This window comes from Xiphophorus couchianus, chromosome 6 (assembly GCF_001444195.1).
Source record: "Xiphophorus couchianus chromosome 6, X_couchianus-1.0, whole genome shotgun sequence".
Classification (NCBI taxonomy): Eukaryota; Metazoa; Chordata; class Actinopteri; order Cyprinodontiformes; family Poeciliidae; genus Xiphophorus; species Xiphophorus couchianus.
Window position 1 is genome coordinate 15,959,901 of NC_040233.1, and position 27,180 is coordinate 15,987,080.

General features: G+C 36.9%; 1 protein-coding gene across 2 annotated transcripts in view; it reads right to left on the reverse strand.

The window, feature by feature from the left end:
- The window catches only part of LOC114146692 (solute carrier family 22 member 23-like), a 36,869-nt gene extending 15,506 nt beyond the window's left edge, over nucleotides 1–21,363 (reverse strand). Inside the window, exons 1-3 of one of the 2 annotated variants that reach the window (XM_028020970.1) lie at nucleotides 20,569–21,363; nucleotides 12,821–12,924; nucleotides 12,583–12,737 (exon numbers count right to left, since the gene is read on the reverse strand). In XM_028020970.1, the coding sequence (XP_027876771.1) occupies nucleotides 12,583–12,737; nucleotides 12,821–12,924; nucleotides 20,569–20,982 (673 nt within the window). In that variant the 5' untranslated portion in view covers nucleotides 20,983–21,363. Of the gene's footprint in view, nucleotides 1–12,582; nucleotides 12,738–12,820; nucleotides 12,925–16,673; nucleotides 16,851–20,568 lie in introns of those variants that run through there. The other variant, XM_028020971.1, reaches the window with a different exon arrangement.
- Between the last annotated feature and the right edge of the window lie 5,817 nt (nucleotides 21,364–27,180).

The window sequence follows — 27,180 nt, forward strand, 5'->3', positions numbered from 1 at the left end:
ACAAAGAAATTAATATTTGTAGTTTCTGTTCTGAAGTTGCAGACCGAAAAAAAAAAAAAAATGTTTGTGAGGGTGCAGTAAAAAGAAAAGGGTTCCTTGTACTCATTTCTCCACTATCAGAATGCCACTGATTCATTCACCCAGTCATTAGCATGCAGACCACACTGACAGAAAGGAACCCTAGACAGTCCAGCCCTTTATTTACTGCAGTACAGAAGAAAAGTTCACACTAAACTATTGAAAATGAGCATTGTAATGTCTCAATTCACACTAAACCCTGTCCTGCTTTATTTCTCCTATTTTTCACAGATACATGGCTATTGTGTCTAATCGGTTTCCTGTGCTGCCAAGATGGGCCTTTCAAGGTGACAGGGCCAGGATAATACAGTTGGTGTTGTCGAGACCAACTTCATTCCAGTAGGAAAGACTGGAATTTCAATTAGGATTTGCCCCCCTCTGAGGACATGAATAATGCTCTCTGTTCACTGACACGATCACAGCTGGAATGACAAAGCCAGTGAGCGGAGGGCAGGGCGATGGGTGCAAGACCTGCTGGGTGTGAACCAAGTAACCTCAGAGCTCCCAGTTTGCATGCTGCTGCGAGGCACATCCCAGTCACTGCTTAAGGGACTCTGAATTTGTTACTCATGTATCACTGAATAGCCCCCCTGATTTCTGAGAAGTTCATCTTGTTCCAAACTGAGTAAAAATCTCCTGGTATCCTAGTAGAGCTCAATAACCTGCTATGAACAATTTCTTGTGATTTTCCTCATGTAATGTGTCACCTACAGATAAGACTGTGTGGAAATGAATTAGTGAATTATGGCCAGAGCTTCTAAATGGAGCTTAGAGCTCCTTACTCCTGGTGACCCTAATCTTCTAGCAAATGACTAGCTCAGCATTCCCTAACGCTCCACTGCTCGTGCTTACCCAGTAACATAGAACTTCCGATAACTTATCTGAAGCTACAGATAATAATGGTCCAAAGTTGCAAGCAAAGGGCGCTTGGAGACAAAAAACAAGCTAGATTTAACCCAAACACATATATTTAGGTATGTTGAAAACTGTGGATGTAAAAATGACATCATCAACATTCAGGCCAAGAGCCAATTAGTAACAATAATAATCCCCAAAGAAGCTTAGGTTGGTTTGCTGATTTGTGCAATATATGAATATAAGGTGACACTCTGAGATGAAACCATCTAGTCTACCAAACATGGCATTCTTAAAGAGGTTCATTATGTTACACATGAAAGAGGTGACTTTACCAATACACGTAGACAGAACAGTCACACCCACAGACTTATGAGCCCTTTTGCTGGTCACATGAAGTTTATAGAGCCACACCATGGTTTGTCTGCCTTATCAAGCCACTGCTTTTGTAATGTGCTTGCCAATTCTGAAAAAATTGTCAAGTGAAAGACTAAGATACATTTAGAATTTATGAATTTTAACAATGACTAACTTTACAGTTAGATTCTGGCAAATTCATGCAAATAACTCATAAAATTATACTCATAAATTTAAATGCAGATGGGTAAACTGCCTTCTTCATATAGTCTTTGATTGAGCATATACTTCTCTGATTAATTCAGTCATGAAAGAAAATGCATCTTCTCTGTGTATTGGTGTAATGTTCGCTTATGTTAAAAAAAGAAAAAAAGCTACGTTATCTAGTGACAAAGGCCAAACATCATATGCAACCGATTAGTCACCACAAAGCAAAACAAAATACCAATGTGATCCATGCAGAAATCGATAAACATTAACAAATAATGCAGGGCAGTGTTATTGAGACCACATGACACTCGAGTTTGCATTGAATACAATCAATCTTTACAACATTTCTAAACTCTGTTGTATCAACTGAGCTTCATACTCTCATTTGCAAACACTGTCGCAATAGAAATACTTTGGGGACAGCAGCCACACTGAAATAACTTTAGAAACTTAAAACTGTCTCCTGTGCATTTAATCTGAACTCAACATATTGTTAAAATTATAAGGTATTCAGACTAAGTTAATGTGTGTATTAAAGTCTCCTTAAAATGGCACCGTCACTAAAAAGTAATTTTTTCTGATTAGAGCCCACCGAACTTTGGCCTTTGCCTGATGAGACTTTCAAGTGATGGCAAATAGAAACCCCTGAGATGCAGTTTATAAACAGAAAACGAATTAAAATACTTTCAGGGTGACTACATAGCACAGTTTCGACCACTGTTAGTCATGAATGTGTGACAGTACATGAGACATTGATTTTAATGTTAACCTTCCATTCCCAGTGGAGTATAATCACCTGAGAGGTCCTGGCATAAAGCCAGTGCGTTGGTGGAGCATAGAAGTCCTTGTGCTGACAAGGTCAAAGTATTTTACCAGGTCAATTAAGTAAGTCAAGGTTAATCACATTTGTTTCAGGGTTGGTTATTCAAATAAAACACACAGAATATACTGCACGAGCTTCTACTTTTTCTTTTACTATATACATAGCGGTGTTTCTTTATGTCTGATTGTATGTGCAACTTCCTGTAAGTTAGAAATTGATACTTCTTCAACCTTTATTTAACCAAGATAAAACCCCTTGAGATCAAAGAGCTCTTTTACAAGAACATCATATCTCCCTTGTCCATTTCCATAATCACACATTTTACAGATATATCCTTGTGAAGCTCCATTATTTGTTGTATTGTTCAAGGCATGTGTAGTTTTTTTTTTCCAAATAAGACAGGATTAGATAGATGAGATAAGATTAATTCAGCTGAAGAATCTAAATTTGAAGTGACCATTTCCATGGAGGAAAATCTTAACCTTGATTATTCAGAATCTGTTTGTACGTAGACCCAGCTTGTGATAATAATTACCAGCATTAAGAAGAAAACACCAGATATGTTTTTATATTCCAGAAATAACTAATGTTCATTCATGGTTGGTATAATAAATCATCAGTGCACAATATTCCAGTCTATACATTCTTAAATACAGTCTTAATCTACATCATAAAATTAGCCTTATAGTCAAATCTACAATTATGTGCTCTAAGGTTGTTTAAAAACATTGCAAAAACACTTTCATTCTAATTGTCTTTTTATGACCCAAATTTTTATCTATTCTAAAAGTGGAAATCCCATCCAATGTGTCTGTGAGGGGGATACACCAATCCATTGTATCTGGATCTGTGTATCCAGATACACAGATCTGTATTCAGATAGATCTGTGTATTTGGATATCAGATGTTTATCTGTATCCACAGATACACATCTGTGTATGTGTATCTGCACAGCTCCATTAATTGTCTGGAAGTTCCGAACTTGGAATTGAGTAACTGGTAAACTGCTGACATGAAGACTGGGCAAACAACATGCATCACATTCTTTCAACTGAAGAATTGAAACACAACAATTTTTTTATTTTTTTAACACTAATAAGAAGAAAAGGAAAGATGGCTAGACTAATTTAACCAATAACAGGTAGTCAATAAAACATTTATAGGGATAGATTGATCATTTGTGCATAAGTCATTATGTATTTTACTTACACGGGAACTCTTAATTTATAAGAAGTTTCCAATTTAAAACAAATCTTTTAGAATGTTAAAAGTAAAAGTGACAGAACTAAAACATGCAAATGTTTTAGCAGAGAACATTTGGTGAGCAACATAAAATGCAAGTATTGCAAGAAAAAGAACTTTACCCTGATAAGTGCAAAAAAAAAAAGACTAACTGCACCTTAACCCATTTGTCAGCAGACGGCTGGAGCAATGAGGAAGAGGAAGTGTGCTTCATCGATGGAAATCATTTTACTGAGGAGTAAGATTTGCATATAGTTTGCTATGTATGTATGTATGTGCCATGACTTTTTGGAAAATGCATCACTACCTCAATCCTTTGAAGTATTTTTAACCACAATGTGTATACCTGAAGTCACATTATCACAAACTGAATTAAGGTTAGAGAAAATATACAGCAACTATCAGCAGCATGCACACAAGCAGTCTGAGCAGTATTTCAAACTGAAGAGGAACATGACTTAAGCAGCTGGAGGGCCTATTGTTCCACAATGCCCCTTGTGCCTTACCTGTGGTCAGATAGATTTTGCCTGAGGTAAATGGGCAGCACTCCTGAGAGAAAGTGCCTTATTACAGCCCATAAAGACAAATGTGAAACCAAACTGGTCTGGTTAAGCAGACCCGACAGCACTACTGCAGGATATCTACATAAATGACCATAGCTGTCTCTAAACTGGTACAATAAATAAATAAATAAGAAGAGAAATTGTCTGAAAACAGCAGCCTCTTATTCAACTGATTTTTTAAAAATAATTATAGCTCTGGGCTCAAAACAATCCTACAACTAAGAGGTTAGATGTGTGTAAATTTATGGGCTTCTAAAAAGTCAGTGTTTATGTTTTCAACTTGTTGCTTAAGTGGTTAAATATGCTAAATTGTTTGTGAACCATAGTTTGCCATAGTTAGTTTAGATTTCCAAAGCAGACAATGGCAGATCTGTTTGTAAAACAGCCTTTTCTGTCCTCTGATGCAATAAGGCATTCTCCATGTATTTGGGGTAAAGCTGAACCACATTTACATTTTTATATAAAAGAATGTGGAAATGATCCTGTCTTCAAATGAGGTGAGCTCGATATTTATGCAAAGTAGTTCTCTAATTGAACAAATCATCTAGCCTATGTTTACAGACCTACTTCAAAATTATTTCACAATAGAAACTTTACTGTTTTGGAATGTTCTAACAAATGGGGCTCTTTATGCAGAGTCTAACATACAGACTTAAAATAATGCAAGTTAGTAAAGAAGATTCATTCACACCGAGCAACATGTGAGCACACTGAGGAATCTCTGAATGTGAGCAGATACAACAGTGCCAGTCGCAGGGAGAAGCGGGTGACCAGTGAGCACATAGCCTACACCCCATGACAGAAACCAAAGATGTTTTCCTAATTTAGAAAGTGTAAAATAACACTAAAGAAAGTGCAGGGCTTTCTTTTTGCTGTTCTTAAATTTCTGAGGAATGCCTTGTCAGATCAGTATCACAGTAAAGGATATACTTCTGTCCAATGCTTTGATCCCTTTAGTACGTACTGTGTTTTTGTGTGCAAAGAGGACAGCTACGACCTGACGCAAAAACACGGGCATTCAATGGATGGGTGTGAGTGCTTGTGTCTGCATGAAGTGGACCTGAGCAGATTCATATAACCTTATGTACTTCCCCTCCATGACTCTACTAAAAAAATAAAAATAAAAAAAAAGACACTTTGCATTTGCACCTGTGTAAATAATTGTTATGCTCATAAAGTACATGTACAAAAGGAGTGACAGCAGACAATATCTGCTTAACATAAAACCTTAAGGTGTGTCAGAAACTCTTTACATTCACGAATACTTCCACCTCTTTTATTTTAGCTTTCTCCTCAACTGAGATTCAGAACGCTTCATATTATGTTACATTATATTATATAGCCCAGATTAATATAGTTTTTATCTTTTTTCATTCTAATATCACATCCAGTATTTATTTATGCATGCACACAGGTGATGTTTTTCCAGTGTGTCCAAAGCAGGATGTGATGCTGAAAGGTTCCAACTGTGACTTTACAGATACATTGATGTCACAATCCTTCAGTGTTTTAAATGTAACATGAAAATGTGTAATAGAGAAAGAAAGCTGTATATAATATGTACTTTCAATGTGTAAGAAAATAGAGTTAAAGCAAACATAAACCATCAAATATTTATTTTTCTAGTTACGTTACACTTCATGCCGTGTACACACCTACTGCCCCAGGCAATCTTATCAAACAACAGATGAGTCTCTAGCTCATAACACCTGGTATCAGAATACATCATTGGACATGAACATCATACATCTGAGAACTATTGTTGAAATAGGCTAAGAGTAAATGTAAGACACATGATGATGTTTAACTAGTAACTTCTTTGTTTTATCAATGTTATTAAAGCTAACTGGAACTCCTTTGTGCACCTCCAATATTTGCAAAGTGGATCCTCATGCCACGTTAGCTCACTCTCTGTCATGCAACCCTTCCGTCTGTTTAGCCATATAGCAAAGTTTAAGTTTAAACTACGTTTAACCGCTTTATTCTAATAAAGGGTTAGAGCTCGGCAATATTGGCCTTTTCATCCTTATTTCTTTGGCTCTTATTTTCTTAAATTCTAATCTTACATTCTGAGAGATCTTCATTTCTACTTACACTCCATATTCTTAGCCAAGCTAAGATTTAATCTTGCAGTCTCATATTGGGAAGAACATTGAAAATCCCCCCAAATTATAATTTTTTTTGGCTTTTTATCCAATCCCCACATTATAATTATTAAATGTATTCTTTACATCATCACATCTGCTTATTGTCACTCTCTGGAGGCTGACTGCCCCGAATTAAACCAAAGTCAAATTCTCCACCTTTCAAATGGCATTTGCAATTTAAAAAGGAACATGAAAAATTAAGCCAATAAAAACCTACTTTTGAACTAAAAGAAAAAAGGATCTTAAAGCCTGCAACAGAACACGATTACTATGTTCTGGATAGCATGACTCAGTCCTCTACAGTGTGCCTTGTGAGTTTATAGGTGGGGGGTGCTCTCTGTATAAAATGAATCTGGGCTGAACCATAATACTGACTTACAGGCACTCAGGTTTGTGATGATAAAAAAAGGTCAATTCAAACTGATGGCACATTGTTGTATAAATAGAAGTCTGGTGTCAACTGACTTTCCAAGACTATCTGCTAAGCTATTCCAACTCAGCTGTAAACACACTGCATGCTGTTCATGGGACTGACTGGCTTCATTCAAATATGCAGTCAACTCTTGCCATACAGCTCATTTTTAATTGTGGCATTGTTCCTGTTGGTTTGCAGTAGCCTTATTATTCTTTACATCAAACATAGCTTAAAATTATTTTTTAATTTATGTTCCCTCCTACCCCCTCATCTGGTTATTTTATATGAGAGTACACAGAAATGAACTTATGTCCAATATTATATGTTATTATACATAAAATATATGTTTTTAATATAGTTTTACTAACTAGAGAGCACTTTAGATTTCAAGTAATATTCACCTATACGTTCATATACAGGTGATTTTTCTACTGCACTTCACTGCATGCACAACGCATAGAAGAAGGCCAAGTAAAGTTAAGCCTCGGGTATACCTTCATGCGCCAGATGTCTTCAGAAAAGTCAGACACAAAGAACACCCTTTGACTTGTATACCCTTGCTTGAGGCACACTGCATTGACTGCAGCGTTTATTTTAAACTGCGGATGGTGATGCAGAAAGCTTGCCTGTATTCACTGACAATCACAGGAGGAGACTATAGAGGAAATGCATTCCTAATGTAACTATAAATACAACATTTGGACTCACAAGTAGTACTTCTTTGCCAATTTTAGAAGTCTAGGTAACATTTTGCAATATTCCCTCTATGTCTAATAAACGAGCTTGCAGAATTTACACTGGTGCTGGAAAATGCAATGCATGCTGAGTGCACGTTGCTATAAAAATAGGGATATACACAACAGTCTGAAACCACTAAAAATGCCATCTACAGACAATACATGCACTTCAGTCACAAGACACCATTGGTGAGGTCAGAAGAAACAGATATAAACCACGTGTTAAAGTGTCACATAAACTCCTGGGCATAAAAACCAAAAGCTCCTTTTTTTTTTTTTTTTTTTTTTTTTACAAGAATAGTTTTTTTTACAACAGAATTATTAAGCTATAAATCCATTGTGGATTTTCTCCAGTCCATAAAGAGACAAAATGATATCTCCCCAAAAATAAGCCCAAATCCCAGATAATAGTTAATTAAATGTCTATCCATTTAACAAAGAAAAGTGTGTAGTTTATCTGCAGAAACTACTCAGGATCGGTGGAGACGTCAAACAGCATCAGTTATTTGAGCCTAGGTGTGAGCTTTGTGACCGGTCATTCAAATCGCCTTGGAGATTATTTAGACACTCACCTATAACCTCAAACTTTTGTAAGTTTCTCAATAAAATCATCAAAGAAGAAAATAACTTTTATGCATCCAACTTAAATGAACTACTGATTAAATATAGCTTTAAAATTTGGATAAAATTGTATGCAAAAATGCATTTTTTTCATCAGCTTAATGTGGACTACAGTGGTCCCCAGTCTTCAGGGCTGATGATGTAAGACTTTATCAAACATGGACCGGAAAGAAAGAAAGGGATTAGCGTAATATTCTACAGTGCAAACACAGTTGAAGCAGGGATTTCGCTCTGGCTTTTCTTTATAAAAGGAGGCGAACTAAGCATAGCAAAAAACCAAATGTTTTTAACGTTCAAGACAACAGACAAAACCTCTAAACCTCTGAGGCCTATTTCCAGGCAAATGTAAGAGAGATTGTTTCTAGTGAGGTCTTATTAGACCACAGTGTTCCTGTTTTCTTGGTGAAGTGCAGTTGTAGTTTTGTCAATACACAAAGCCTACAGGGAAAATATCATGTGACAAAGGCAGAAGTCATACGTGGTTGAAAATAAGGGTGACAGTATGCCAGCATCAAACTCTTAATAAGCAGAAAAACTCTGCTTAATGCAGGAGGAATTGGATATAAAAATTGAGATACAACATAGAATAGCAGCAAGGATTTTATTATGTTATATTGCTAAAACAGTTTTAAATTTGTTTTATTAGTATTTTATGAGTATATAATATCTAAAAAACATTTATCATTAAAAGCTTTTGTGTACACATAGTGAAAGCACAGTAGTTCATCTTTTTAAGTCAAATGGTTTTATCATATCAGTGACACTTCAAACTATATAAACATAATACAGAATTCAGTCCTGCTACAAATTCAAAGATGCACTGATCTAAATGCTGTTAATGATTTTCAAAATCAAGCTTTTGGAAAGCTCTCACCTGGCAACACTTATTCTGGCCAATTTTAGCTTTCCATATCTATGATATAAAAATCCATATAAACTATATGCAGAATATGGAGTTATAGCCACCCTGTCATAGTCATTAATTATTTACCTTACCAGAAGAGACTACATCACAGTGTTTATGAGCGTTTGTGAGAGCCCAGTTCATGTCTTAAATCAAAGACAAAATTATTTTTGAATTCTAATTTAAACTGTCTTTAGCCTCTCGTCTTAGCAACTAGAAGAGTTTGCTTGGCTAGCATTGTTAAAATATGTGGATTGTGGATTCTTTCATATGATTTTTTCAAAAAGCTATCTACAGACTGAGGCTGACAGCTTAAAATGGAAAAAAAACTCACAGCAATCCTGGTCACCGGTTGAGTATTTTTCTGTTTTTTCCCTCGTCGTTCGATTAAACAACTATTCCCTTTCAACCAACTGGAAGGGTAACATTTTGCTAAACCATTTAGACATCTTTCATTACTTTGGAGCAGCCTGCACTTTAGACTGACAAAATAACAAGTAGAACTGCTGAATGGATGTACAGTGAGGTGCTGAACAAACATTAGACAAGGAAAATGTACTTAGATAAGCTAACAAATATAATGCTGAGCACAGTCTATAAACCTGGAACTATGTTGTAACTAAAACACATTGTATCTTTTTAGTAATAAAAGAATGAATATACTTGTTGAAAAGTATTGATAGCTGATTTCTCAGCACAGTCATGTAACTCTGTCACATTCTGGGTTAATAACTTATTTGATGATTTATTCAACCATAAAGTAGTCTAATGTGAAAACAATAGATGCAGATGTCAGCATCACTTTACTGAAATATTACACTTCACAATTCAACTCCATCTTTTCTCCCGCCATCTGGCCACTCCTTTGTCCTGAGAGGAGGCTTAACTGTTGGTCTATTTCGGGTGAGCATGAAAGCCTTTCAAGGTATACAGTGAGGAGTAAATTAGAATGACAGGGACTCTGGGGGCCCCATGCTTCATCATATCGTCCTTACTGAACGTCCCACCCCCTCCTCGCTTTGCACTTTTCCCAACCTCTCTCTGCAATGGACATTTACCGTGGCCAAAGAAGCTTTTAAGGATCCATTGGCAGGACCAGAATGTTCATCAAATGCAACAGCAGTTATGAGGTTGCTATCAACAAGTCCCTTCCCCGTCCCTTCTGTGCCACAGAACAAATCATCTAAACCTTTTTTGTCAGCAGAGAAGGTCATAAAGAGAGTAAGTTAATCTGGATCAACATTACAGATGGCTCATGCATTACACTCTGGTTACCACTTCATCCACAAGACATGCCTATTGTTTCATTATTAGATTACTGATTAGCAGTAAGAAGAAATATAATAGACATACTGGTGAACTCAAATGAAAATAAATTTAATTCAAGTGTAAACCGATTGACATCAACATCAACAGTAATGAGGACACATAATAGAGGAATTCTGCCTATTAAGTGTTAGGAAGTCACAAGAACAAAATTACCTGTCGCTGAGCTAAGTGCTACAGCCAGTCTTCAGAATTACTGCAAAATTGTTTTTGATTATGCCTGAATAGTTGACAAGAGTGATAACGGTGTAAGATTATAAAGTAGGAATATGATGGAAAAAAAATATCATCACATGTCTGCGACATATACCGCTGCCATCTATTTTATATCAAATTAACTGTCTTCCTATTCAAGTTCCATGTCGTAATATTCTGGTGAATTTAAATGAGAGCCACTTTTGATTTCTACAAATGCAGCCAAGTCACAGGCCAAACAAATTTGAAAAACTGGAAATCACAGGGCAATCTGTAAGCATCATTCTGTTCTTTTTTTTTCCATTTCAATATTTAGGCTCTTCTCAGAAAATGTATCTGTTCCTTTAGAATCCAAATATGTATTTTTTTACTTTGATGTAATCTGCTGGTTCTTTATAGGGACTCATTAGTGCTGTCCATCCTGAAACATCCAAACAAATATCAATCAACAAGGAATCCCGTCTTTTCCACCTTATAGTATTAATGCTATTGGTTGTGTTCCAGTGAAATATGCAAGGCAGTGAAATGCAGCACTCTATGGGCTCTAAAGAGAGACGCATATTATTGTCTTTGGATATCAGTTTGAACACATCTTAAGTGCTGATGAAATGAATGGAAATATACATCAAGGTGAATAAGGTTTGAAAGCTGGAAGATGAGACTGGAGAAGTCCGAGTCTGTTCAAGAGCTGCCTTTTAGTGCTGGAGATGGAAAGTGTTTGATGTTCAGCACTCACCAAACTTCCACTAGCAATTAAAGAAACTAACAGGAGGCAGTCACTTGTATAAATTAGTCAAGCTAGTTTATTTTTAATGCAATTCCATTTCATATTTGTTGTGTTTGATCTTCCATGTATATGTTTCGAATTTAAGTGGTTGTATATTGTCAACCCTACCAGTGTGAGCTGGTGAGACAGGAAATTCTGTTAAAAGAAGTGAGAATCAATCATAGTTTGAAGTCAAGTACAGAGTCAAAAGCCTTTTTGACTTTGTAATTGACTGGGGCATCTTAGACAACATGCTATTCCAATGAGAAAAATTATTGAGAAGAATGAGAATGAGAAGAATTATCTGTCATACACCCACTGAGCATCAATGCATGAAGATAACACATCAAGACAATGTAGGCATGGCGCTACAATGTAGTCATAATGTTCAGTACATGCTCGTCTAGGAAATGCCCTGTTTGACCAAAGATAATAACCAACACAATTTTAAAATTCATAAGAAACAGTAAGAATATTGAAATGTTGGGACTCCTTTTAATTCTTAACTTTTAGGGAAACTAAAAGCAGTTGCTCTAACATCTCCTGCAAATGTCAGTATCCCCATCTAATCAATGCAATACCGGTAACTGAGAGGGGTAATCAAAGTTTTTGAAAGCTGTGGCCATTTAGAAAATTACCAATGATGTGAGATGCTATTTAAAAAACATTTTTAAGGGCCTAGCATTGAGATATTTACTCTCGAAGGTTTCTATGGCAAATTGTATCAACTTTCCTCAATTAAAATCTTCTATGGCATCCACCAAATTTATTAGCGTACCTGGAAAAAACTTGTTCAAAACTTAAAAAAAAAAAAAAACATTTGTTAATTGCAGCAGCATAATCTCATACAAAACAATTAAAAAAATAAAAACTAATCACAGCAGTGCCCTAGCTTTTTTTACCCTTCCCTGATGTCCATCTCACCTTGTTTAAAGAATGGGTTGCCTTGTTAGTCAAAGTTACAATCACAGAACACATTGAGTAAATTGAATATAAGAGAGTAGTAGTATTCAGGTAAGTAGGTAAGCTAGTACACTCTCCAGGGGTAAATCAGCAAAAAAACAGATTATACACTGGGCAGGTTGCAAGTCCAACAGCGAGTCAACACATTCAAGACAAAAATTAAACTCACTCACCCACTTTAATATCATATATATGTTTGGGTCATGGGAGGAAACCAGATTAAAGCCATGCATGCACACTGAGAAAATGCAAAGTCACACATAAAGGCCTTGGGCAGGTTTTGAATCCATGACGTCCTTGCTTTGAAAAATCAACAACAATCTCCTACCCCAACAAAAAATCCACTTGTATATTAAGCCAAGATCTATTGAATTACTTACTCAGGACATAGAGAGAAAGAGTAATCCCTGCAAGGCAGAAGCCCTCAAAGAAACGCAAGGTGCTGAACATGGTGACATTGACAGAAAAGGCCACAGTCAGACCAAACACCAGCATAAACAGCACCGATATGATCAGCACTGGATGTCGGCCAAACCTAAAAAAGAAAGACAAATATTATTGTAAACATGACTTCAATTGCAGAGATTTATATTTTAGAAAGAATGTAAAAAATATTACCAGTCTGCCAGTATCCCAAATACAAGGTATCCAAAGATCGACCCCACCAACAGAGAGAACTTTGCAATATGGACTCTCCATTTCAATTCACACACCAGACACCACTGTAGAAGAAAAAGTAGTAACACTACAGTCAATAAAAGTACAGTTGTACAAGGAATTAAAGTAGTTACTGATATTTTATGTGAAGCTAAAATAGAATATGGTATTAAAATAATTGTCTCCACTAATTTACTAAACCAATAAAAATGCCCATTGTTCATTTAATCTTCTTTAGTTTAGGAGCTTAAATGAAAAAGTATATATATATATATATATATATATATATATATATATATATATATATATATATATATATATATACACACACACACACACATCAGCAGTGAGTAACACTTGCTGGAGATTTTATTGTAACATGTGCTTCACAGATGTCTGTGCTGGTAAAGACAGAATTAAACAAGGGTGTGGCTGCCACAACAGGTGCATTGAGTGTGTGGCTAACGAAAAACAATCTCAGGCCTGCCTCGCAACCACTGCCACTCACGACGAAGATACAACATAAACAGAGATCATGTGCCAAGAACATTTGTAGATGCTTTGCAAAACAATCCCACAAGAAACTGACATATAAAGTGGTCGGTTCCATGGTTTCCATTGGAAACAACTTTCTACCACCTCCAGACACAGTGATAAGTACAGATTAGAATGCTGCAGGATTACAAACAGCCAAAGCAGCCCTCACATGACCCAGGCATGGTACTTACTCATGGTTTCAGTTTCAATGTCAGCGGGTAAAAAGACAGACGCATGGAAAAGAAGTGCCTGTTTCGCAATCACAGGACAACCAACCGTGCCGAGAGAGAGAAGCAGAGAATCTTGCCTTCTCTCAGACTGTAGTACAACTTACATGAAATGATGAGTGTTAATTCATGAGTATCTGCCCTGTGTAACCCTAGAAGAGTACTGACTGTGCAAATCAGACATGCTGTAGACCATGGACATACTATAACCAAAGGAGGCACAACATCATCAACAACAATCTTCAGTCACATGCCACATTTAAAGCAGCAGTGTTTGCTGCCCCCCACCAAGTGTTAAGTGATCTTGAAATGTGTCACCGGATTAGCAGAGTATGGCAGGATTTTACTGCAGAGCTTCATTAACTTGCTGTGTTTATAAGCATCAGCCAATTAGCGTGCACCATCAAAAACGTTTTTCTGCAAGCCCTTCATTTCAGATGCAAAACCTTAATGGGCTTCCAAACTGGGTGAAGGAAAGAAAAATATCTAACCTATTTAGAAAGCCATAAATCCATAAAAGATTAATTCTTACATTACAATATTGATTATTGTTGTTATTTTAACTTTTATTATGGGAATAAATTAACAGAAGTATAAGTCTTCAGTTGTTTTAATGCATATTAAACTTTAACCTGAAAGAAAATAAAGGAAAGCAGAGAAAAAAAACCCGATATAAATTCTCTCTTTTGATCCATTTCAAATGGCTGACCATCCTTGTGATGGTCAGTCTAGGCCAGCAATACTCAGAAGATATCCTTATGTCACAGCTGCACATTTGTGCACTCGTTGAACTACACAGTGGTGGGTGGAGGTTTCTTGGGAGAGAAAGAGCAGGCCTGGAGGGAAGGAAGGATAGAGAAAAGACGCAAGCACAGCAAGAAGGAGAACAAAAAGGGCCAAACAAACTCGTAAAAGGATGAGCAACTTGTAAAAAATGATGCAAGTGCTTCAGAAATTTGAAAAAGAAACAATGAGGGGAAAAGAGATGCTTAAAATTAGTTGTGAGGAAAAGGCAGAAAACGAGGAGACTGCTGCATAGTTACTGCCTAGCAACAGAGGTTATCTGATTCAGTCTGCTTCCAAGTGCAAGTTTTAGCACAGCTGCCATGGAGGGACTAGAATCCCATAATATGGTGGCAGCCTATGTGCAATGTAGAGGTAGAAAAGTATTCATACCCTTGACCTTGTCTACATTTTTCACATTAAAACTACAAACTTCACTATATTTTATTCAGATTTCAGAATGGACAAATACAAAGTAGCACAATGTTGTGAAATGGAAGGAAAAGCTTTTTTTATGAAAAAGAAGAATTTGTGGTAAAAAGTAGTCAGTATAACCTTCCTGGGACACCACTTTACAAAACCATATCTCCTGGGACATATGTCTCTACCAACCTATATCATCTACAAATGATTTTGAGCAGTCAGATTGAATGTAGACTTACTTTGACCATTCTAGCCATCTAAAACAGGGGTCTTCAGATCTAGGCCTCAAGGGTTGGTGTCCTAGACCTTCTAGAAGTGTATCTGCTTCAACACAATAATGAGGTCTTTAGCAGGACTCTGCTGAGTTTGACTGCCTTCTGAGGGGGGTAATTAATTCAGCCATTTAATTCAGGTGTGCGGACCCGGGACACATGTGAAAATTACAGACCACCACCCCTCAAGGCCTGGATTTGAGGACCCTTGATCTAAAGTATTCCATTTTAACTTTAGCTGTATGTTTAAAGTAATTGTCCTTTTAGAAAGCAAACCTTTCTCACAGTCTCAAGTCTTTTGTTGCATCTAAAAAGGTTTCTTCCGGTATTTTCTTTCTTTTTTTTTTTCTTTTGCATTGTTCAACTTTCCTGTCCCATTCTGAAGAAAAACATCTACATAACATGGTGATGCCACTACCATGCATCACCATTGGATTTTTTTTCTTTTTTTCCCGTGATGCAAAGTGTTCCTTTTATGTCACACTTGAGAGTCTGAAATGTAGGTCAGAACATTCAGTTTTGGTCTTATCTGATCAGAGCACCTTCTGCAACATGTGTGCGGTGCCCGCAATATGGCAAATGCTAAACGGGTCTTTATATGGATTTTTTATTTTTTTAATAATGGCTTGTTTTCTCACTCATAAACACCAGATCTGACAGCATCAAACATACAAATAGATAATTATATTTCACTGAGGTATACAATTTAGGAGTTTGTCTCTGAAGAGGGCTGGTTGTACTGAATTTATTTAGGGGTAACAGAGTAAAATATTCTGAATACAAATGCATGCCAGAATTATCTTTCAAGTTATTTGTAAAAAAATATTTCTATAATTTTACTTATATTTTACAACCATGAGCACTATTTTGTATTGATAACATAATAGTATGTAATTAGACCAAATCACAATAAAATAAACTGAAGATTCTAGCTATATGACGATGCAGAAGACTTCCAGGTTTACTGCTTTTGCAAGGCAATGCAAGACTAAGAGATGATCACATTTTAATATTAAGTAGAAGGAAGAAATAAAACTTTCCCTTTTTAATTCCTGAGCACTACCTTTTGAGGCAAAAAGGAAAGTATATTGTCACAAAACATGAGCATCTGATGAGGCACGTGTTTTAAAGAAGGTTGTCTGATGACAGCTAGATTTTCTTGCTATCAGCTTCGACAGATGGCAGAAAAAAAAAAAAAAAAAACAAGAAACCTTTTTCTCTTATTGCCACGCTCAGACCTTTCTTCTGATGGCTGTTGTGTTTAACAGATCACTGTTACCAACAAGATTTACGAGAAATTAAACAATCTAAATTCCATTGCACAATCTTCAAAAACAACCTTATACCATGGTCAAGGGTCAGACCCCACAATGTTCATGCCTGCTTGTTACAAAACAGCACTTATCAGAACCAGGCCCACAGCACACACTCTTGTTGTCACACACACACACACCCCCGGTGCCTCAACAGGGGTTTTATCTTCTGGTCACAAAAATGCCTTTTCCTGTTACAGCTGACACAGTGAGAGTCTGTCGTTGTGTGTTGGCTGGGTAACTGCGGCGGGGTCATCACCTTTCCACGGCTGAGGCCTTTTCAAAGGCCTCAGTCTCAGTCGATCCAGGGTCAGCAGAAGAAGTCAACCAGCTGGGTAAACAGCACAAGGGACACAGAGCGGAGAGGCCTCCGAGGGTGTCAACCTACAGTATCATCTTTCAGATCCATGGGTGTGCAATCTACTGTACAGCGATACTGAGGCCGGGTGTACCCACCAATGTGCTCCCACAGTTTATCTCCCCCATCCACTAGATATAATATTTGGAAGAAATAAGCCCATGTATACACAGGTTGACCCTCTCCATGTCATATCTAGTAATCGAATGCTTTTATTCAAAACATGTTCAAGAAACGAACTTGTCAAAATTCTGTGTGGTGGTGTAACACAGTTTTATATGTGAACTACAGCAATTGGGAAAATACTTTAAGGAATTATAGTGGTGAACCAACTAGAATTTTGCGGACAATTTTAGATATCTAGTTTTTGCAAAGTTTTGACATTCCAAAGCCAAGTTTGGCTGTCTGACTTTCTCCTTGAAAAGTATAAAATAAAATTGTGTCTTAATGCAGAGACTTCGTCTTTGTGGTGACAAACTTCAAAATTGAAGTTTGTATTCAATTTTAAAACTGCCTGTAGCATATCTTATGTTAGATAAAATTTAGTGTGGCTAGCATTATCAAAACAGAAGTCTGAGTGCATTTCCCAGCAAAGTGCTTCTCAAAATTTTAATAATGTATACCACCTAAGTAAATACCAGGAGATCAAAAACCCACATTGTTTTTAACAGAACCACAACAGAAGATGCAAGTTTCTGTTTTCTTAAAAGATCCGTAGCTAATGACTAGAAAACTAACTGTTACTTAGTTTTACTTCCATTTCAGACCTGTAAGCACACCCTTTTGCGCTTCGCTTAACCCATTACATTAGCTTATTAGTCCTTGTAACTAAGTATTTTTGTATAAACTCACTCCTTTCTCTTTGTTACAGCAACAACATTGAGGTGTTGCTGTTAGAACAACCTTAAATGTCACATGGTGCATTTATCAGCCAACTTCTCTTTTTGTTTTTGATGTTAGCCTTTCCCTAAAAGGCTAACATCTTCGAAATGTTTACATTCAGATAAACATAACAAGAAAATAATACTTAACATACTTAACATGGCAGCTCATCGAGTACATCAGTTGAAATTCAGCAAAGTAATCAATACAAAATTATAACAAATTTTAAGTTAAAAGACTATGTTAATCATTACAGAATCATCCCCAAAATTACAATGGTTACTGTTAGATGCCTATCTGATGCTTTCAATTTGAAAATTATTTCATTTTAGAGGCTAAACTTAAATGTTTCTCCTCCTCAATGTCAGTCATAACTTTAAAAAGTTGATAACTACACTTTGGCAGCCAAACACATCTCATCATCTGGCAAATACAAAATTCTAGGAAAGAGGTCAATATGGGCTTCCAAGAGATTCCCAGGTCACTATTTCAGGAAACTTGCTACCCATCCGAATGGGCGCTTAGCACCAGGCCTGTACAGAGACTGACTCTGGATAATAATAAATTCTCATTTCTTAGCTGCAGTTCAATTAAGAGGGACTCCTAGGAGAGCTCTAACTCAATTAGGATGGGTTTCCACATTAACCACACTGGATCTGCCTCTGTTACCTCCATGCCAACCTCATTTCTGTGTCACCCTTAGACCAAAAAAGCTAACAGAGAACTTTTAGTGTGGGATTAACATATCATTGTGAGGTTAGATGTGTTGATTCACTTTAACAGAGACACTGACACATTTCATCAGCCACTATGCTTTTCAGGGATTGTGTGTCACTGAGAGCTGAGGCCACTCATGTGCAGTTATGCCAATGCAGTCCAAACAGAAGGGGAAATGCCAGGTCATCACTTCCTGCTGTAGTGTCACATCCTAGTTCCTGTGCTGTGGTGGGCAAAAAAAAGAGAATCTTTTGGAAGACAGCAGGAGGAAGGCAGATTTTCCAAACAGACAAGGCCAGTGACATGTGCACTGGTCAGCTATGCTTCCATGTAGGGTACTGTTATGGATTTTAGCTGCATATCATTTGACTCCATTTCTCATAAGGCCAAGCAAGCCCTGTCAGAAAGTGGAGGCGATGGGTCATGGAACTCTAGTAGTACCAGACAATTTAACAAACCGTTCTGCCCTGTCATCTGTTTACAATGTTAGTAATGTCAACATCAATATGAGTGCAAACACAACACAAACGTCAGTACCTGCACGTTACGGAGGCAGGGTTACAGTTATGTTTCCATACCTCAGCCTTCATAGGGGAATCTTGTTTTGTGTTAGATACATAACAAGAAACTGTATGCTAATTATACAGACCACCTCAATCAATTTACCTCAATCAATTTACCTCAATCAATTTACCTGTATCATTGACATAATTATCAATGACAGCTTAGAAGAAATAAAACCTGTAAAGCTTTAGGATCCTTGCCAGTAATAAATCCTTATCCAGCAAAAGTCCCACTTAGATGGTAAATAAAGTTAACTAATAAACTGTCCGAGTGCCTACAAGTAAATTAAAATGTCAAAGCTGAATTTGCTATGCTTTATTTCAACAAGGACATTATCAGGTGTAGACAGATGGACTACTATGGGCTTTATACTCAATGCAAACTAAGGTACCCTTCATATTTCCCAGACTGCATAGTTCAATTTAAACATGATGTAATAATTCTTCTAAGTGTGGAAAATCTGCCATTCTCTTATCAGCTAACAAATTAAAATATGACACTCCTCTCTTTGCTATTTTATTATATCAACTGCATTGATTATTTATAAAGAAGCACTAACCAGATGGTTATTTTGTAGTCAAATAATTTTGCTTTATTTAAACTGCTGCTCAAATACTGAAGAAAAAGGTTTTTTTGTCCTCGCCATTGTATGCATTTAAACTGAAAACTCCTATTGTTTTGATATATGAAGACTTCAATCATCAATTTGTTAAATAAAAATTAAATGAGTCATATTTCTTTGTTTCATTTTGGCCAATGTTACCACAAGACTTTCCTTACTGAACCAAAACAGACTTGAGAAAGCTAGAAGTTTTGAAAGCAGCAGAAAAGTAAGATATAAAAAGATGTGTAGATCTTGATTAGTGCAAATCAAGGTAAACAAGATTAGTGCATCTCTAATAATTTATTGTCAAACTGGCTAGAAGAATAGTCATTCTTTATAATTCTTATTTAAATGTATTAAAATTGCTGGTTATTCCAGTTCTAGCTGTACCCTGTAATGTCAAAAAGTAACACTAATCCCAATCCAACCCATACTTCAAAATCAAGACCTATTCACCCTGAAATCTGCAGGGATATCTAATTGTTGTTTGGTTAGGCTAGCAGAAGGGTGGGTGATGTTTGGCGTGGGATGGAGCTCCATTATTCTACAGAGAACACTCACAACCTTTGCTTTAAATACAAAAAAAACCTTTGTCCGATATTTCCATTACTATAATCACAAGGTTCAACCTTCCTTTGCAGTTTTGCTCAATAGTGGTAGAATATCTATGCCTCAGGTTATTCATTGTGTCAGCTGTTTGGATGACTCAATGTCAGCAAAACACATGCCCCAGAAATCCTTGTACTCTGTAAATACCATCGCATGTGAAATGCCTGATCCTACACGCTACAATATATGGAAATTATGCAATATGGTGGGATGACCACTTGCACCACATTGAAAGCGTCAATAGCTGTTATGCTGCAGCTTGATGGTAAAAATGCTTATTTATGATTAGAGTGAATAGGTGCTCGAATGTCGCTCTGTCGGCTTATTGGTATAAATCGATTACAGGAAAGAGGGTAGGACATCAATGAATCATGGCAAAACATTACAGAAAAGAACCCATGCTCAAGAAGAACAGCTTACCTTCGTAACCACGTTCTGTTCAAGCCCTGTGTGCAGCTCGAATGTCGACTCATTGTACTGACACTGCATGCTGTCATTGTGGCCGCTGGGACCCCCACCAGCATAAAGAGCTGGCCCGGTGCTTATGTTCATCTGGAGGTTCGCAGTCTGCCTAGTTCTGTTAGCCAGGGGCTGGCTGGTGCATGTGATGTTTGGCTCCGCGAGAAGAAAATTGTCAGAAAATTGGCTGAATCCAATAAATAACGCCGGGATCCATGTCAGCACGATCAGCTGTTTCTGGTATTTCCCAAACCCCCCGAGAGAAGGCAGGACAGACTCGTCGATGTGAGTCAGCAGCTCCGGAGACGCGGTTTCGGGGGTCACGAAGCCGTTCTCCGGCTGGCGGTCCCCCGTTTCGAGCTGCATCACGGCCATCGCGGTGGTTACGCCGATAGATGCTTCCGATGTGTGGCGAAGCCGGGGGTTTGCAGTGCTCGCCCCCTCCCTGTTGTCGACTCCACAATGCGTCAATGCTCGCAGCTCTTGGCGGTGGAAGCCGTACGCAGTCAATCACTGGAATGGAAATAAGACGCACCTCTTCATTATCAGGAAGCACTTCCCTCTTTCAGGCTGTCTGCCGCCTAAAAAAATAAAATAAAAATCCGCCGTGCGGGGCACTTTAGCAGACCTATGGGCTCCCAAATATAAAGCGGATTACAATTAGGTAATGACGATTTTTTTCCATCGTTCCGCCCGATGAGTTTCTACTTCTCAGTTGCAGCAGACTGAGTGAAGCGAAGTGCTTCCTGTGGGAGTGACAGGAAACACACCTGCCAAAGGTAGAGTCCTACTGACTGACTTGGCCACCTGTAACAGGCAGAAAAAAAAAAAAATAAAATAAAATAAAATAAAATACATACATACATACATACATACATACATAAAAAGTCGGTAATATTCCATTCCTCTTTTTTATGGCCACATTCAAATATGATTATCACGTTCAACTGTTTTCATAATGCTTATTACATAAATATACTTACTACATAAATACGCTGGTATTTTATAAAAAGTTACAAAAAAATTACCAGCGATTACAATAACATAAACTTTTAAAACTTTGCAACAGTAACACTTTAAAATATTCAGACTACTCATGCCTCTACGCGTTAAAATCGTCAGCCCTGGGATAAGATGTATTCAAGGAATACGCGAGCGATAAGGATGACGTTGTAATAACTCCGCCCATTCAGCAAACAAGAATATTGCCTTGTTTAACAGAGAATGACAGAACTATCTGAATAATCACATCATTGAAAACAATACCACAAGCAAACAGTAAATGATGAAGTTTACTTCTCCAATTTGTAAATCTATACGCTCACTCAACTAGCCTACTGTTTTATACACTGAGAGAAGCAAACGCCATTTTTATTTGTGTTTTACTCAGTTATTTCTCACCATAAAGCGTTTTAATATAGTTACATAGTTACACAGAATTAAGTGTACTAAAATAAATTCCAATATGCTAAATTTATTTTAGAAATTATAGTAAAGTAGATTTTAAGCCTGCCATTTTGAAACAACTTATTTCCAACGTAGGCTACATTTAAGTTAAAGTTAAATAATTAGAATTTAATTTAAAGTAGTGTACAACTTAATGTAAGTAGTGTACAACTTAATGTACTTATGTCTTTATTTGAATTTTTGATTATTTTATGCTAGAATAAAACATTTTACAGAGAGGATATCCTGCCCTAGGTGGAGGAGTTTAAGAATCTCTGGATCTTGTTCACCCATGAGGAAAAAATGGAATGGGAAATCGACAAACGGATTGTGTTGTGGTGGAGAGACAGCTGAGTCAAAAACTGATTTACCGGTCGATCTACATTCCTACCCTCTTGTATAGTCATGAGCTTTGGATCAAAACCGTAAGAACGAGATCGCGTACAGGTTGCCGAAATGAATATCCGTAGGGTGTCTGGGCTCTCCCTTAGAGATACGGTAAGATGCTAAGTCTTCCTGGAGGGACTCATAGTAGAGTCGCTGTTCTTTCACATCGAGAGGAGCCAGTTGAGGTGGCTCGGGCACCTGGACGCCTCTCTGATGAGGTGTTCCGGGACGTCCCACCAGGAGGAGGCCCCGGGGAAGACCCAGGACACGTTGGAGGCACTATGTTTCTCAGCTGGCCTGGGAATGCCTTGGGGTTCCCCCTGAGGAGCTGGCCCAAGTGGCGGGGGAGAGGAAAGTCTGCTACCCCTGCATCCCGACTCCGGATAAGCGGAAGAAGATGGATGGATGTATAATACATTTTAATCTTATTGTAAGTGTATTTTGAATGTTTTACCTGAACTTGCATTGAAAATAGTACATATTCTAAATATATTAAAACTCTTTCCATAACACCTTATAAATATTTTAAGAATGAGTATAAGAGCTTCATTAATTGAATGTATATATAGCCTATATATATATATATATATATATATATATATATATATATATATATATATATATATATATATATATATATATATATTATGCATTGCAGTTGCATGTAACGTGCTAAGAGACTATGCTACTTCTAAAAAATATGTATATATTAAAGTGAAAATACAATAATCATCCATTAAAAAATATGTATTTATTTGGTTGAATTTCTGATTGCAATTCTGTTGCATTGCTGTGCGCACCACAGAAATCAGTAGTGCTTTATGTTTGTTTATGTCATTACTTTGAACTTCTTTTATTAATGAAAATATCTATTTTAAATATCCCACAAGTTTTTCCACAAAATACCTTCTAAATCTTTAATAATTAGCTTAAAAAGATTTTTAGGCAATAAAACAAATTTATTAAGCACTTCCAGTTCCATAGAACATTTGAATGCTAAAAGGCAGCACAACCTTTTAAAAACATTAGTTTTTTTTTTAAGACCTTGTGTTAGCCCAAATAAAAACAAATGAATTTAACATCTATGCAAAAAGTAAGTATTTATGAAATTTTTTTTGTGGTTAAATTCTTTGTTGTTCCACTTCCATCTTCTTGCTGAGTACGCCTTAGAAACTGTGGTTCCTGGAAGCTGCTCAATAACTGCATTTGTTAAAAGAAAAAAACAACAACAAAAAAACAGCCATTTTAAATATTTTTATAAGTACCGGTACTAGTGCAGGCCGACAAGGTTTCACCCATATTATGGCAGGGTCAATAAAACTTACCAATTGTGGCCTGCCCTGTTTAAAACTGCAACATTCCTGCCAGGTAAGATGTGTTATTTGAGGAAATTAAAGCAGACCATTAAATCTAAAGCTAATCACCAACAACAGTCCATTACACTACAGCTTACCACTTCAGATTCACTGTCAAAACCCCATTTCAGAAAGCAGGTGGAGACGCGAACTACTCTGCAAAGGAAAACCTTGTCATGTTGATGTTAATGATAGATTCACATCCACCTCATGGGCATTTCTGTTGTACATTAAAGGGTGACATAGTAACTTTCATGACAGGGTCCTGTTGGCATTAAAACCAAGCGCAGCACAAACAAAGAATGTCCTCGTCGTCATATGTGATATGAGTGATTGGCGGGCTGAAATTTTATTGAGAAAAACTATCTGTGGCAAAAAACGGTAACACTTGATAAATATATTCATTCTGGAAAGATAAAACATCTAATTGTGGTGTGATTACTCTCTTCCGACAGAGATTTCTGAGGAGTCGTTACTCTCCAACGTCTACAGGCTCCCCCAGAAAATGACACAATTTCTGACAGTTTCAGAGAAATTCAATCTATTTAAAATATTCCTAAGTAGATCATTTTTTTGAGAATGTAATTTTTTTCCTAAAAACTGACATACTCTACGACATGGTCTATGGCTGCAAGTTTCTTATACATCACCATGTCATCACTCATCACATGATCACAAGCAGGCGGCGCAGGTGGAGCAGCTGATCCATCCCACGCAACTCTTTCTGCACTGGAGAGGCTATAATGGCATGAATAAAATATAAATTAGCTATTATCAGATCGATTATCTATATGATACTTCTCTAAACTGTGGTTAGTGTGATTTATGAGAATATATAACATAGTTTAATAACCCTCTTCTATTGTGTGTTGTCACATGGTATTACCAGCAAGTCCTACTGAGAGCTAGGCCACAAAGGATCATTGCTAAAGGAGCTGGTTGTTGACAAAGTGCTGAATTCAAGCATATTTTTGGAAAAGTTGAGTGGAGGGAAAACGTGTTGTGAAAGTACATCAGGTATAGCCACAGCTGTGTAGGAAGACTTTATACCAAAGTCAATATAAAGCTTGGGTGGATGCTGCTTGAGCTAGTGCTCAGCAATGCCTCAGGCTGTTTGTCTCCATGCAACTGTGGTCAGTGAGTGTAACTAGACCCCCATGTGAAAACACAATCCCACTCCTGACAAGTTTTGAGAAATTTCCCCAATGTGGGTAGTGCAAAGAGACACTAAAGAGGCATGTCCAAGTATGGGAAAGAAGGTTCTTTCACTGACTTATCAGTATTCATGGTTGCCACCACCTGAAGACAAAAGAACACTCTAAGCAAAACTGAGAAAAAGTTATTGAAAAGTACAAGTCAGAGGATGGATACAAGAACATCTCACATTTCATTAGGTTGGAGCGCACAGAGAAAAGGGATTTTTGACCATTTCTCTTTGCACAACCTTGATAGTCAGACTTCTCATATGTAGTCCTCTAATCAGTTCAGTCTGCAGGTTTTCTACAGGGCTAAAATCTAGTGACGTAAATGAGAACAAAGTAAGGATCGTTAGTTTGTCTGGTGAACCATTTCTGTCTTGATTTAGACATTTGTTTTGGACTGCCAGACTGCTGAAAGTTTCAACAAAGTTTGCCAAAGTGTTATTTAAAATGTCCTGGTATTTAAAAAAAAAATCCAAGAGAGCTTTTAATAATGTTCTCAATGTCCTTGTAAGAAGAACAGGCCCCTAGAATCATAGATCCTCCACCAAACTTAGCACAAGGATCTGTCAAGTTTGGGGTTTTTTTGGTTGTTTTTTTCCCCCCAGATATTTATACCTTTACAGGGTGTAGTCTCAGTAATTTTTAGAGTAATCTGCTTGCTTGTGTTTGTGACAGTAGGGCATGAAGTACTTTTTGTCTGATATGTTTCCAAAATAACAAGATAGCATTTACATGTGAAATAATGACTGTAATGGACACTTGGTGACCACAAGACATTTTATGCTAAATTGCTTAAATAGTGAACTTTGGACAATTTTTGTTTTCCACGTGCTTTACTTCTTTGTGTTGCAGTTCTGATCGTACAAATTGGCAAGTTTAAGAATGTATTGTAACCATTTTCTAACATGAACATCAACGCACATCTGCCTTGCTTGAATGGCACATTCTCTTGTCTTTCCCAATTTGAAGAGTAGAAAAGAATAAAAGGCCTTGTGACCTTTGTCATTTACTTTTTATACCCAGGAAGAAAAGTTTTTTCAAACTCTGTTCTAAGGAGGATCACAACAACACATTTAAAGAGGCTTCAATTGCCTTTACTTTATAGAAATTGTTAAGGGTTTTTGATTGGAAGCTAAAGTTTTTTGTTTTGTTTTTATGTAGAATCTTTCCCTCTACCTATTAACATTCAGGGTTCTCTACATTGTTTACTGGAGGATTATATCACTTAATTAATTTTAAATTTAAATTTAACCCTGTATCCAATAATTCTGTTCAAGCTAATCACATTTTTAAAAACATTTTTCTTATAATACACTGCTTTGGAAAGACCAATAAATAGAACATCAACACTAAGCATGTTTTGCAGAAAATAGATTAAAGGATCAAAATATAAACATGGAACTTAAAAATGGCCTTGCTTGATTGAAACGTCAATAAACTTTATCATGGTGCTTTGACATGTGATAGATCTACACCATGGATAAGATGCTTTTAGTAATGCTTCGCCCTTCTGGCCGTTGAATGTAATTGCATGTATTTAACTTGAAGTCCACTCAGAGTATTGCACACTTATTTTTCAATTAAGTGTATTTTTCAATAAAAATAGTTGCCATTAGTTTTTTATGGCAATTATAAGCAATACTTTTCATGATTTTATGAATAATAAACCTGAATGTAATCTCCATCTAGAATTTCCCTAAAATAATGTATTTTTAAAAAATAACACTATAATTCTGTGATTACAATCCGGACTGCACAAACCGCCTCAGCAAGTGCTTGAAAAACAGACGCTGCATTTGTAGTCTACTCTACATTACCAAAAATATTAGGTCACACATCCACATCACTGAATTCAAGTGTTGCAATCACTTCCATGGCCATAAGTGCAAAATCCAGCACATTGGCATGTAAAACATTTTTGAAAAGATGGATTGTTCTCTACAACTCATTGAATTCCAGCAAAGTACCATGATAGGAATCCACCTGTGCAGTAGTTCCAGCTGTAAAAAATGTCCTCGCAGTCAGTGTTTCTATAAAAAAGTAAAGACATTGGGGAATATAGCAACCAAGCCGGCAGGCTAGGCTATATCTCAGGAAGCGGTCAATGGATAATGAGGTGCATGGGGTGCAGAGATAACCAACTTCAATTGCCACAGATTTTCACATTGCATGTGGCCTTCAGA